At 39.5% G+C, this 12,641-nt stretch overlaps 1 protein-coding gene across 1 annotated transcript in view; it reads right to left on the reverse strand.

The window, feature by feature from the left end:
- Positions 1-12,641, reverse strand: part of PHEX (phosphate regulating endopeptidase X-linked) — a 115,112-nt gene that overhangs the window by 22,409 nt on the left and 80,062 nt on the right. The window contains exon 15 of the mRNA XM_064474226.1: positions 8,208-8,266. Within this exon, the coding sequence (XP_064330296.1) occupies positions 8,208-8,266 (59 nt within the window). The remainder of the gene's footprint in view (positions 1-8,207; positions 8,267-12,641) is intronic.

Consider the following 12,641-nt stretch of genomic DNA (forward strand, 5'->3'; position numbering starts at 1 on the left):
TGCTGGTAGCACATGCCACAAGAGCATTGGAGGTCTGCGGGCAGCTGAGCTCAAGCTGTCACAGAACAGCACTGATAGCCTACATCCATGGATCTTAGAGGTGGCAAGGGAGGACAGGCAGGCTAGATCATCTTCCAGATGGACTTTGTGCAACTGATCATAATACTTTAGAGCCCAGCAGCTCTGATCACAGCCCTTTAAGCCCAGTAGTTCAACCCGTTTTCAGTCCACCTGACTATCCACTTGCCTAGCCCATTCTTCAGCAGTTTGTCTTTGAGAATGTTATAGGGGAGAGTGCTGAAAGACTTGCTAAAGTCAAGATGAATCACATTCATGGCTCTCCCCTCATCCACTGAACTAGTCATCTCATCGCAGAAGGCTGGTCAAGAAACCTGTTTCCAGGATTTACTCCATCATGTGCACAGGGACTGATGTGAGGCTGACCAGCTTGTAGTTCCCTGGATCTCCCTTCTTGAAGATAGGAGCGACATTTACTTTCTTTCACTCCTCAGGAACCTCCCCCAGTCACCCCACCCTTTCACAGATAATCAGGTGTGGCCTCACAATGATGTCAACCAGCTCCTTCAGCACTTGAAGGTGCACCCTGTCAGAGCCCATGGACTTCTGTTTTGCCCAATCTGTTTAAATGTTCCCTAACCTTCTCCTCTTCCACTGAGGGAAAGTCTCCTCTTCCATACTTCCCCTCTGGTCTCAAGAGCCTGGCATTGCTGAAAGCCAGTCTTACCAGTAAAGACTGAGGAAATGAAGGCATTGAGTACCTCAGCCTTTTTCATGTCATTTGTCACCAGGTCCCCTGCCCCCATTCATCAGTGGGACCACATTTTCCCTAGACTTCTCTTCTGTTACTGCTACACTTACAGAAACGGTTCTTGTTGCCCTTCACATCCCTCAACAGATTAACCTCCAGGTGGTCTTCAGCTTTCCTAACCCCTGTGCTGAATCCTTGAACAGTGACTGCTGAACTTTCCTCTTACTCACCTTACTGCTCTGGAACACAGAGGCATTTCAAACAGTGGAGGACATCTGGCTTACTTCAAATATTTCACCCTGAATTTATGCTGATCTTGAAGTCCTGACAGCACTCTTTGCCTGAACAAGGCTACTTTTAACTTAATTGAAGGCTTCTAGTTTCATTTTATCCATTATATCAATTTTAAGCCTCTCTCTGCAGCAAGGTGCTATAAAGCTTCTTAGAATGCATTTCAAATTTAAAACAATTTTTTTTTTCACTTTTACATGGGCTTCAGTGCCATTAATGAATCCATTTGCCAGCTAATACCTTTATGGTATTATTATACACTTTTTGCAGATGAACACCCTGAGATTCAGTGTAATATTATTACTTCACTGAGGAGACAAAAGCAATCTATTTCATCTGATAGTTCACTGAAATGATGCAGACTAATAGTGGATGATGTAAACTAAAAACATGAGATGGCTTACCAAGTCATGAGGAAATCTGGAGTTCAAATCTAAATATGAATTCAAATTCTATAGTTCAATTGCATTATTTGGTTATATTGTATGATATTTTTAACTGAGCAAGACAAGATCTAGTAATGCCTTATTCCAAATCAGTGCATTTATGATTTCCAATTATTAGTTGGTCTGTTTAAAGCAACTTCTGACAAGCTAGTGAATCCAGTATGTAAATAGTGGATATGGGAGACAGCTGTGCTAAATAGTGTGATATACGGGGTACTCTGCAATTCTCAGATGAATTTAAAGGCTGTAACTTGTTTTTCAAGTGTAATTGAATCAATTCAGATTTAAAGTTTTAAAGGGATAAGATATAAGCAGAATACCAGCAGAAGTGCTGGTCAGTAAACAAAGGATATTGAATTCACGTAAGGAGTTAAACATGAAGATGAATATGGTGTCGGCTAGTTATCTAAAAACAGAAAAAATATCAGAATACATTTGTTTAAAATGGTTCCTTAGACTTCTGTTTGGACAACTGAATTTCTTCCCAGTGCCTTTTGAGATGACTTTACATGTCCTGCTTGGGCTCTACCTGCCAGTCTTGATGGGCAAAGGTCTTCTGCAACTTCTTTCTCAGATATGCCAGACACGAGGATATGTATCAGATGCTGTAGAGTATCCCAGACAGCTTTGAGCACCTATATGCAGGTGGTTAGGATCAAACTCTCTGCCATAACATGGACCTGAACCCTATATTTAATTTCAAGTTTTATCCTGTGGACAAACTGGACAGAAAACTTAAATTGTGTCAGGCACAGTAACTGTTCCATGTTTTGCATGAGTACAAAGCTTAACTCTCTGAGGAACAGTGAATAAATTCATAAGTGGATAAAGAGAAGTGACGGTCTTTAAGCAGACCACTCAGCAGCCTTTTGTTCAATTCTTGGCTCAGTTTTTGCTTCACCTGACAAGACGATCTTTGCCACTCGTGAAAAAGAGAGGACCCAGCATTTCTCAACCTCAGTGGGGCAATGTGAGGAGATACGTGTGATGGTTTGTGAGGGGCCAAGGAATACTGTATGCTAAGGGACTAGGTAACGTGAAAATACCTGTTTTTATGAGAAACTTTAATCCTTATTTTCTAAAGGAAACAACTCACTAGATTACCCAGAAGAAAAGAAAAGAACAAAGAACCTCCTATTTTATAATTTTATAGATAAGAATTTTAGGAAGAAGAAATAAAAAATGGGTGTAAGGATCACGCGTGATCTCACCTGTGACTGTAATTAAGTAAAAGAGAATAGTGGTCATTAGCAAACAGAAAATTGAAAATGAGGGCTCACTTAAGAACACTTAAAGCTTACTTAATAATAGGGCTTAGAAAGTGTTCAGTCCAAATCTGTTATGTTCATTAACCTCCTGGAAACTAATGGTGCACTTGAAACTACTTCATCAATAACCTTCCAATTACTCCAGTTCTTAAGGAAAGAGAAAGTGCTCCTATGCACAGTCCCCTTGTCCTCCCCTGACCGCCGCACCATGTGCTGTTTGCCGGCACTTCCCTGGCTCCTGGCAAAATAAGAGTTCTCCCTTGCAACTCATGGCATCAGCAAGCTGCCAGCATCAATATCTGCATACTGCTTTCTATAAAGATGATACTTATTGGCTAATATGAGGTCTCATCACTGGTTTTCTCTATAAATGTTAATTCAAACGTAATTTTAAAATTCTGTTTTAGATTATATCTTCTTCCTGTAACATATAATGAAGCCGCTCTTTAAAGAGGCCTCTTGACTTTCACTAGAGAACTGCAGTACAAGCACAAGTGACTTAGAAGGAGCATGGGTATAAACTTGCAAAGACAGTATCAACAGTAGCTAATTATCCAACACTTTATTCAAGCTTACACCTCATGAGTGTGTTGCTTATATTTGCCTCAGTTCACTGTAAATCTCCCTTTCATTGTGTTCACAACCCACAAACGTTACTTTTTTTTTTATACATTCTAGAGGCATACATATTTACACTTGGAAAGAAAATTAAATACACCAAATGTCTAATGAACAGTTCCCTTCTATCCTTAACATGTTCAAGGGCCAATATTTTAGTGCTGTAATGAAATAAAACCTTTTCTTCAACAGAAGTATGCTAGCATGCTTTGATCATCACTTGTATCTATTTTCAGCACTTATTTGTTGACTGCTCTAGAGCTCATTAAAATAAACAGTCTTTGGGAAAGTGTTTTTGTGCTCCAGTGGTGATAATTAAAAAGATAGTGTTCATGCTGGTTAGATTATATGAAGTGTGCTTAGATACCCTTTTAGAATCTGAAGGCAATGACATGCACCTGTTGTCCTTGTTAAGTACCTATAATTGAGGGGAAATTAACTAACAAATACAAAGAAAATTGAAAAATGATTCAACCTAGAATTGAAAAAATATTAACAACCATTAGAAATATGAATGGCCATTAATCTAAGACACTTTGAACTGAAGAAAAAGAGGAAATAAATAAATAGAACTAATGTATAGACAACATCAGGAGTAAACTTCTATAAGAATAAGAGAAATTATATGTACCATATTTTATAACTCTGCTCTTTGCAGCACAGCTTATCTTGATACATCTTATTTCTCCTTTGGAGATATTAACAGAACTGTTGGCCATTCAGGTTATCAATGGTTTAGTAATAGAAATTAAATGAAGCAATAGCAAACATACACTAAAGCACGACAAAATTTGTTACAATCTACTGCATAGGCAAGTTTTGCTGTATTCTCCCAAATCTAATAATTTTCTAAATCATCTAGTTTCTACTCTCTATTAATTTTCACTTTTAGGGAGGAAAGACCTTTTCTTTCAAGTAATTGAGTAGTCAGGTAGCCAAGTTAAAAACACTAACAGCTTGCCCATATATGAAGATTGCATGGACTTGTATGGAGATTGCAGCCATCTCTTATTTAACGATTATGTCAGTGATACAGATTGCAGAGAGGGAAGAATTTTAAATCCTTCAATCAGGAGTGTGTCAGAGACCTCCCGGTGCTCTCACCACAGAAAGCAAAAGCATCTTCCTAAAGTTCAGAAGTGACCAGGACCACCACGTTCTCCTCCACTTCTACAGGTACCTGATAATAGCCCCTTTTCAGAATCCATGGTTGCTTTTTCTCTAAACTCTTCCAGGGAGCCTTCAGTGACTAATCAAGTTTGCTGTGGTTAGGTTGATATCATCACACAGTACGTTTCCATTTCCAAGCTGAACAGTCTTAATTTTTAGAATCAACGTTGGAACCGAGTATTGTCCAGTTGATGTAGAAGCTGCTTTCCAGAAACAATTTCTATTATGCATTTTTAAATTCTCATTTCTCAAATTCTCCTTCTTAGTAAGCTCATTTAGCAAGAGCAAAATTAGATGGGCCTTGAACACACTAAAATCCAGTTTGCTCACTGAAAAGCAGGGGCACTCAAGCAGATGAAGAGCCTGTTTGGTTCATTGCCTTATTTCCAGCAGTGGCCAGTATTGGATGTGTAGGGAAAAAGTGTCCAGCACCTATCTGTGAGGTAATTCTACTAGTGTATCTTTCTACCTTCCAGCAATCAGTAGCAGAGGGACCTGTTCTGGACTGAGTTTACATCTGTCTGTTCTTTTGTTCAGAACAGAATGCCCTCTTTTCCAGATCATCTGCTAATACAGTGACCAGCACAGATCCTCATAACACACCCCTCCAACTATTTTGAAAACAAGTAATTTGCTGCTACTGCCTTTTCTTATCTCTAATCAGTCATTAATTTATGAAAGGACCTTCTTTCTTGTCCCATGACAATTTCTAGTTAATAGCATTGGGAAAGAATCTCATCAAAAGTGTTCTATGGAAATAAACACAGTATATCAAGCTTATTTACTTGCTTTCTGAACTTCAAAAAACTCTAATAGACTAAGAAAGTATTATTTTTTTTTTAAAGAAAAAGCAAAAACTGAGTCACATTGACTCTTCTCCATTATATCATATGCTTATTTATTCCCTCTTATTCATTCGTGTTGTGGTCACAACCAGTTTCCTTCATAGAGGTGCTAGAATGACTTTTTATGCAGATCTCTCTGGATTCTTTTCTGAAAAAAAAGAAAAAGGATTTGACACTTGCCACACCTATTCTTCCTATGCTAAGGCCACTATAAGTGGTACATCAAAGCTGGTTGTTTAGCAATTTCTTCTCTAAGTTCCTTTGAAATACCTGAGAGAATATTATCTGGTCATTATATTCATCACAGTTCATTTTATGAATTCCTTCTGAAGTACCTTCTGTTGACACTAAATATAAAACACTTCCTAGGATATACTTCCCATAAGAAAAAGCTCCAGGATAAGAACTTCCCAAACTCTTCCAATGCAAAGAATTATCTTATTTTTATGCCTTAGAGACTCTCCTCTTTCAGTGTATTTGAAAAAAGGTTTTATTATTAGTTGTTATGCTCCTAGAAAGTTGGTCCTCAGAGTCTTTATGGGTTTGCTATATACTTGCTATATATACTTTACATTTAGCTTGCTGGTGTTCATGCTTATTTACTATTCTCAAATGACTTTTGCAGAACCTTTTTTTTCTGTTGATTAACTGGCCCTTTAAAAAGGCCACAGTTTTTGTAGCATATCACCAGCCTCTACAGAACTTTCTATGGATTATTACTGAAAACATAGCTGCAAAGCCATAAATTAATAACTGCTGGGCATGAGATTTGCCCAGCAGATACATCACCCAATATAAGTATGTATAGGCTCACAAGCTTCAGTCTCCCACAGTGCAGTTCTTTCCCAGCAGCATTAATGGGGACTCAGTTGTGATGTGACAAATACTTAGGAGCAACTTGAGGCCTCAGCATGTTCCTCCCACATTTCACAGGGGCCTCTTCCCCTGTAAATCACACCAGCCAGAGTGGAAGACAGTTTGTACTGTGCCTTTCTGTGACTCTCCCCTCCTATTGCACCTCATTTTTAGGGCATGGTTACATTTGTACCTTGCTGTCAGGTAGGAGAGGGTTTTCTTCAGAAAGAGCCACCTAAATTCTTTTCCTCTTAGGAACAGTCCTAAAAGGACAGGGAGCAGCACTATCCAAATTCCAAGGTCAGATGCCAGCAGTACAAGGTCAGCAGTTATGGTGGAAAATACAATTGCCTCTATACCCATGACTGATTGGCTACGTTTGACAGCTCTCTGCTTTGTGACACTGTTAGACACAGCGAGTGTGAAATTTAGCTTCAGTGACTCCAGCCTCTCATTACAGCTTTCTCTAACATGCCGTGGAAGAGAGTCTGAGAGAGCTGAATGCCGTTGAAACTCAAAAGGACCCCATATTAAAAAGGACATAACAGAGCTCATTTCGGGCTGGCTGGGCTTCCTCTCCATTCACATGATACATCTAAGCAGCAGTGGTGGCCAGTGCTTAGCTCAGCAGCACCAGCACCTGTCATGCTTCACATGTACCTCAGGCCTGTGGTCAGCTCAGGGAAGTCTGCCTCAGGTGCTCCCTCAGACAATCAACAAAAATGTGGCTGCTTAATGATGGCAGTCCTCTAATTAAGGTAGAGCAGTCTAGGCCTAGAAGTAATTTTAACCAAAAGAACTGCCTAATTATCACACACAGTTTACAAATGAGCTCACTTAGACACAAAAGAATTTAAGCGAGTAGTCTGAAGGCGAAATTGTTTGTACAAATCAGTAGGAGCAGATACCAGCAGACCCATATTGCCCGTCCCCTGCGGTAACCTCTTCAGTGTTATACATTAATTTTGTGCCTTTCAAAAACTACTTCTCTCTGTGACCAAAAGAGATTCAGGAGAAAAAGGGGGAGTCACTTAGCGACTTTTGGCACACCTGTTCTTAGAGGACTTAGAGACTACAGAGGCTATTGCAGCCACCTTCCAGACCCCTGATGGCACAGAACAAGAGAGCTGATCTAACTTGCAAAGCTAATAGGAGGGAAGAGAAATGTCAAACATTGTTGCACACAGAAATACAGGTATAGACTTTTAAAGCCAGTTCAAAATTTTCTATGCAAAATTGCATTAAAGCAAATTAAAATGAACATCCAAATCCATACACATATTTGAAAAACTCAGCTTTTTTACCTCATATGCTTCCAAATCAGGATTTGTGCTCTCAAAAAATAACCACTAACTAGAATTAACATAAGACAGGTTGTATTGTACATACAAGATAATTTCATCAAACTGTACAGGTAAGAATTTTAAGTTTAAGTTAATTTAAGTAACAGATGCCATTCCTTGTCCTCGAAGGTATTGAACAAATCTGCTAGACACCACTTCTTAGGTTTTCTGGTCTATATGGCAGTCTCCTCTAGTAATGTTTATGGATACATATGTATTAATACTAGAGGACTGAGTTGCTATCACTTAGAGAGTTACTGTGTATTTATGGAGGTATATGTACACATGCTTTTACTACAGAAAACAAAAACATCAGGCTTTAATAAAAATTATTTAAGGTAACATTTTCAATGAACAGAATACGCACACAAGCAGTCACTGCAACTCAGCTGACACTGGGTAACTCATTAAGCAACAATAATTCAAATTTGTGGGAGCCCTTGGTTTTCCAGAACTATCCCCTCACTTGAGATGTCTCACAGCTGAATTACCTTTTGATTTTCAGTCACAAACACACAAACTGTACAGATATTATCTGAAGCTTGATACATACATTTCCCAAACAAGCACTATATAAGGAGGCTTAGAAGTCAGATACTCACTGATCTGGTTGGTAGATGCACTATAAAAAGCATTTACAGTTGTCGGGCTTGTAAACCACCTGTAGTAAGAACAAAAGAAATCGTCTGTCAGTACACTTAAACATCTTTATGAAGAGAACAAGCAAAGATAAAAAGTGAACTCAATGGAAGGAAGCAAAAATGTGGAAGAGCTAGGTTACATTAAAGTTTAAGTATTTCTCCATTTCAACAAGTGCTACCTACACTTTCTAGAACATTGAAATCTATTGTTTAATGGCTCTATTTTAAGTACATACAGTCAATGAATGTTCAACAGGAGTGATTGTCAAGCTTCCTATTACCTGATCTGTTTTATTTCTAAGTGACCATTGTGCTTGTGATGTCTGCCATGCTGATGAACTGAAGCTCACCCAACAGAGGCTGCAACACTGATAGCAGCTGTGAAAACTCTCTTAGGTGTCTTTCAACCATGTGTGGAGAAACTCCCTCTTGAAATTAGAGGAGAGCATTTTGAAATGAGTGAAGTGTCTCCAGACACTTTGCTGAACAACTACTTGAACAATAAGGATGATGCCAGCCACATGGGCAGGAGCTTTCTGAGAGTCTAAATTCAAAATAAACAGCTTCACATTCTGTACCCTATGCAATGAACACAGCTATCCGTGCTCATAAACAAACAGACTTCTTGAGAGGCAAAAGAAATTTAAAAAGGAAAATGAAAATTTCTTCTCATAGTTAGAATTTCTCATTCATACTGGAGGGAAGCCTAGATTTGAATAGTAAATAGGATTTATGAATTTCCTTAGCCTACGCTCATCTATTTTGACAGTGGTTTCACCCACATGAGTGGAAAACCTCATCTGGCTTCAGCAAGATCCAAACCCCCTGAGATGAATCTCCGAGTTCAGTGAGTCTAAGATTTCGCTTTATTATTTTATAAAGAAGAACTGAGATAAAAGAAAAGTAATAAAGATGATGAGAATTAGTAGTTCATTCATAAGAAATTAGAAGCAGCTCTAGTAAATGTCCAAACAGGAACATCCTGATGTCTTTAGCAATGTATTACTCAGAAGTTTTGTAAAACCAAATTAATGCAGTGCAATTGCTTTGGAAAATTTCTGTCAAAGAGAGCTGCAAAACAAAGAGTAAGACAAAGGAAGATCTATCAGAACATGGAAAATGTGTGATGTCAGTGGCATTCCTGTACATGATCTGTGCTTTAAGATAGCACCATTAAATGAATGAGTTATCTGCAGATCCTGATTGTTTTTCTGGCAACTGATATCCTCACAGAAACCATGCAACAAAGGGGAGAGTGTAGCTGTACGCTTCTACGGGAGAACTTATCTTGGGCCGCATAGCTCCGGGACACAGGGCTCTACCCACCCTGGGGACAGTGATGCACAGACACCAATATGATGGATACAAAATGTCCGTCTATTTGGCTGCGTCACACGCTTATATAGCTCTTGCGGTTCCTGTTCCTGCCACTCCTATGGGGAGGAGTCTATCTTTCCGTCACATACCGTAATCTTCCGGTCGCCGATCCCTGTCTATTCCCCTACAGGAGAGTTTTAGAATGGCAGCATTCTGTCTCTTATCAGTAAATTTATCTGCTTCTCTCATCTCCAAAGCTGAGCAGCTTATTTTACAATGCAGCAACTAGAAAAACTAACCAATGAAAGCAAAGGATGATGTAATGTTAATGTCTCAACTACCCATTGTTTTATAGGCTCTAATTGCCACAGATAACTCTCCCTGTTTTGTTTATTAAGAGATTCTGAAGGGAAGGAGCCGGGGGAGGGGGGTGGTGGTGGTGTGTTGTTTTCTGGTGTGTTTTTTGTCCCTTTTTTGACAAGGAGATAACCCATCTGAAAGTGACCCATCCGGAAACCTCAACACTCTAAATTAGATTTTACTGTAACTTTGAACACAGATACATAGCGTTGTGACTTCCACCTCACCCTGTTGGCTTGTTCTACTTACAGTGGCCTTTCTGTTCTCTCAAACAGCAACTGTTAAACATTAAAAAGTCTTCCATGATAACAAATCCTCCCTTTCTGCAAATCCTTCTTAGAGTGAGTGTCTTACAGGGCCTCTCATTTCCAGTCATAGTATCAAGGGCCTGAGACAGATAACAGATACTTCAAAACAGACTAATGTGCTTTGCTCTTCTCCCCATCCCCTTTATTGCTGCAGCCTCAGGGGTTCACCGCAGCTAGTTCAAGATAGGAACCACCACAAGCAGTGGTTAAAGAGCTCTTCACTGACAAGTGAAACCTTTCTAACATTACAAGTTTGCACCCATTTTTATTGGGTGAGGAGCTAACCAGTGATGCACATACTTGTCACCACAGGAGCACCTCACTCTGCCCAAGAGCAACTGCAAATGCTGTTGCCATTTGGTCCGCAACTACTGAGGGAGTGCATCATACTACTGCCGGCCATGCTTTCATACCAATGAACTCACAGACTCATAGCTGTTAAGACTCATCACAACATCCCCATCCTAAGACTGCTTCTTTCTTCATGATCTACCAGTACAATAACAGAGCTCATCCTGTTTCCTGAGCTTAGTATGGGCCAAAGACTGACAGCAGCCTCGATTTTCTGACTGTAAAACTGAACTAAGTTCTTTCCTAGTCACTCTTTCATAACAAGATCTCAAGAATTACCCCATATAAAGTTTGTTATGTGTTTAAGCAGTTAGGAAGATGAAACTTAGCAGCCGAACTGAGGAGGCAGGAAGAACAGGAGTTCTTTAGTAACAAGCAGAGTATACTGCTGAATTTCATATTTGATGTTTAGACACTCATCAAGGAGCATATTTACGCTATAGCACTTTCTTGTATCATTCTGAGCCACTCTCTAGAAGATTTAGGAAGCATTTTCCACAAAAGATCAGAAATAACCAAGACTGCTTCCATTTAGACTAGAAGAACAACTTCGCCTCTCATCTGTCATCCTCCTTCAGTGAGCTCCTTGAAATGACTGAACCTTCAGTGACAGACCTTAACTAATAACATACCAAATTACTATATGAAGGGCTGTAATAAATAGCTGTCGCTGTTAAATTTTAAGGTGAAGCAAATTTAGAAGTAGTGCTCTCACTCCTGTTTGAAGTCAGATTGCCTGGGCATTTGCTCTCGGTCTGGTTACAATTTCAGTGCATTTGATCTATTAGCAGGAGGATAGAAAAAAAGACAAATATAAAGACTAAGCTCTCAGTAATTACAAACTAAAAAAAAAAATCTGGACTTGTTTACACTGTTTCCATTTTCTATTAGCATGTGAAAAGGGACAGCTTTGAATGATGGCCTGTAACATTAGCTATCAACTACTGCAGCAGTCAAAACTTAATGCTGCAGAATTGACACTTGTAGGTTTGAGATTTCTCTTACAGAAATAAAATATGAAACCTGCATTGAGAGAACAAGTGGGGCAGATACTCTCTTAGGTTTCTGTCTCTTTAGGCTACAACTTCTCCTGCAAAATTTTCCTTTCTGAGTTAAGTGTATAGTGTGCTACATTGCCAGTCATGAAGAGGGGTGACTGGGAACATTTACAATTCAGGGAAAAGATTATCATTGTAAAGCACAAACTGAATTTGCAATTTGTCCTCTCACTTTTTGAGTTAGAAGAAATCACATATGTGGAGGAGAATTTGGTGTTCAACTTCCCAAGAATTTATTTTTTTTTTAAATCATATAAGTAAAGAAAATGAACTTTTGAATGTATAACGCACTTAAGCTGGTTAGAAGTGAAAGGCCATACAAAGTTGCTAATGAAGCTGGAACCTAGAAAATCTGTTCCCGAGAAAGGACTATAAAGAAAAACTTCTAAAGGGGAGGCAATCTTCAAGGTGACTTTCAGAAGTGTATTTCCTCTTCTCATTCTTAGTATGTTTTATATATTTTTCCCATGTAGAAACAGAAGACTAGTCTCCAAGGCCAGGCTGCCATCTGTCTCCCCTGGGGCTGGGCAAGAAACTGGGGTGGTAAGGCTGGGCCCAACCTCCAGTGACACGTCACTGCTTAAAATGAGGTTCAAAGACCACGAAAAGGCTCCAGAAGGCTCCTTTCCAGCCTCTTCTCTCCAGGGCAGGCCCACCCACAGGATTTCTGAGCTCTCCATCAGCATCTCTCAAGAGACAGCAACCTGCCCAGTACCTTTCATTGCTGTTTTCCCCTTTTTGCTGAGGAGCTTTTGCACTCTACTTAATGGCACCCCACCCAGCACCTCTCAGAGTTCACCTGTGGCAAACCAAGAGCCAGGGCTTACAAACAATGGTGTGCAGTCAAGAAACTGGAACAGGTGCTTGAGGAAACCCAGGAATCTTCTTATAGTACATTTCCTCTGTGTCCTCATATAGGGCTACTAGATTCCTACATCTCCAGCACTGAAAGTTGAGTGAAAAGTGAAGAAAGATTTAGCCAAGTCTAAAAATCTTAGAGG

Source organism: Phalacrocorax carbo, chromosome 1 (assembly GCF_963921805.1).
Source record: "Phalacrocorax carbo chromosome 1, bPhaCar2.1, whole genome shotgun sequence".
Taxonomy (NCBI): Eukaryota; Metazoa; Chordata; class Aves; order Suliformes; family Phalacrocoracidae; genus Phalacrocorax; species Phalacrocorax carbo.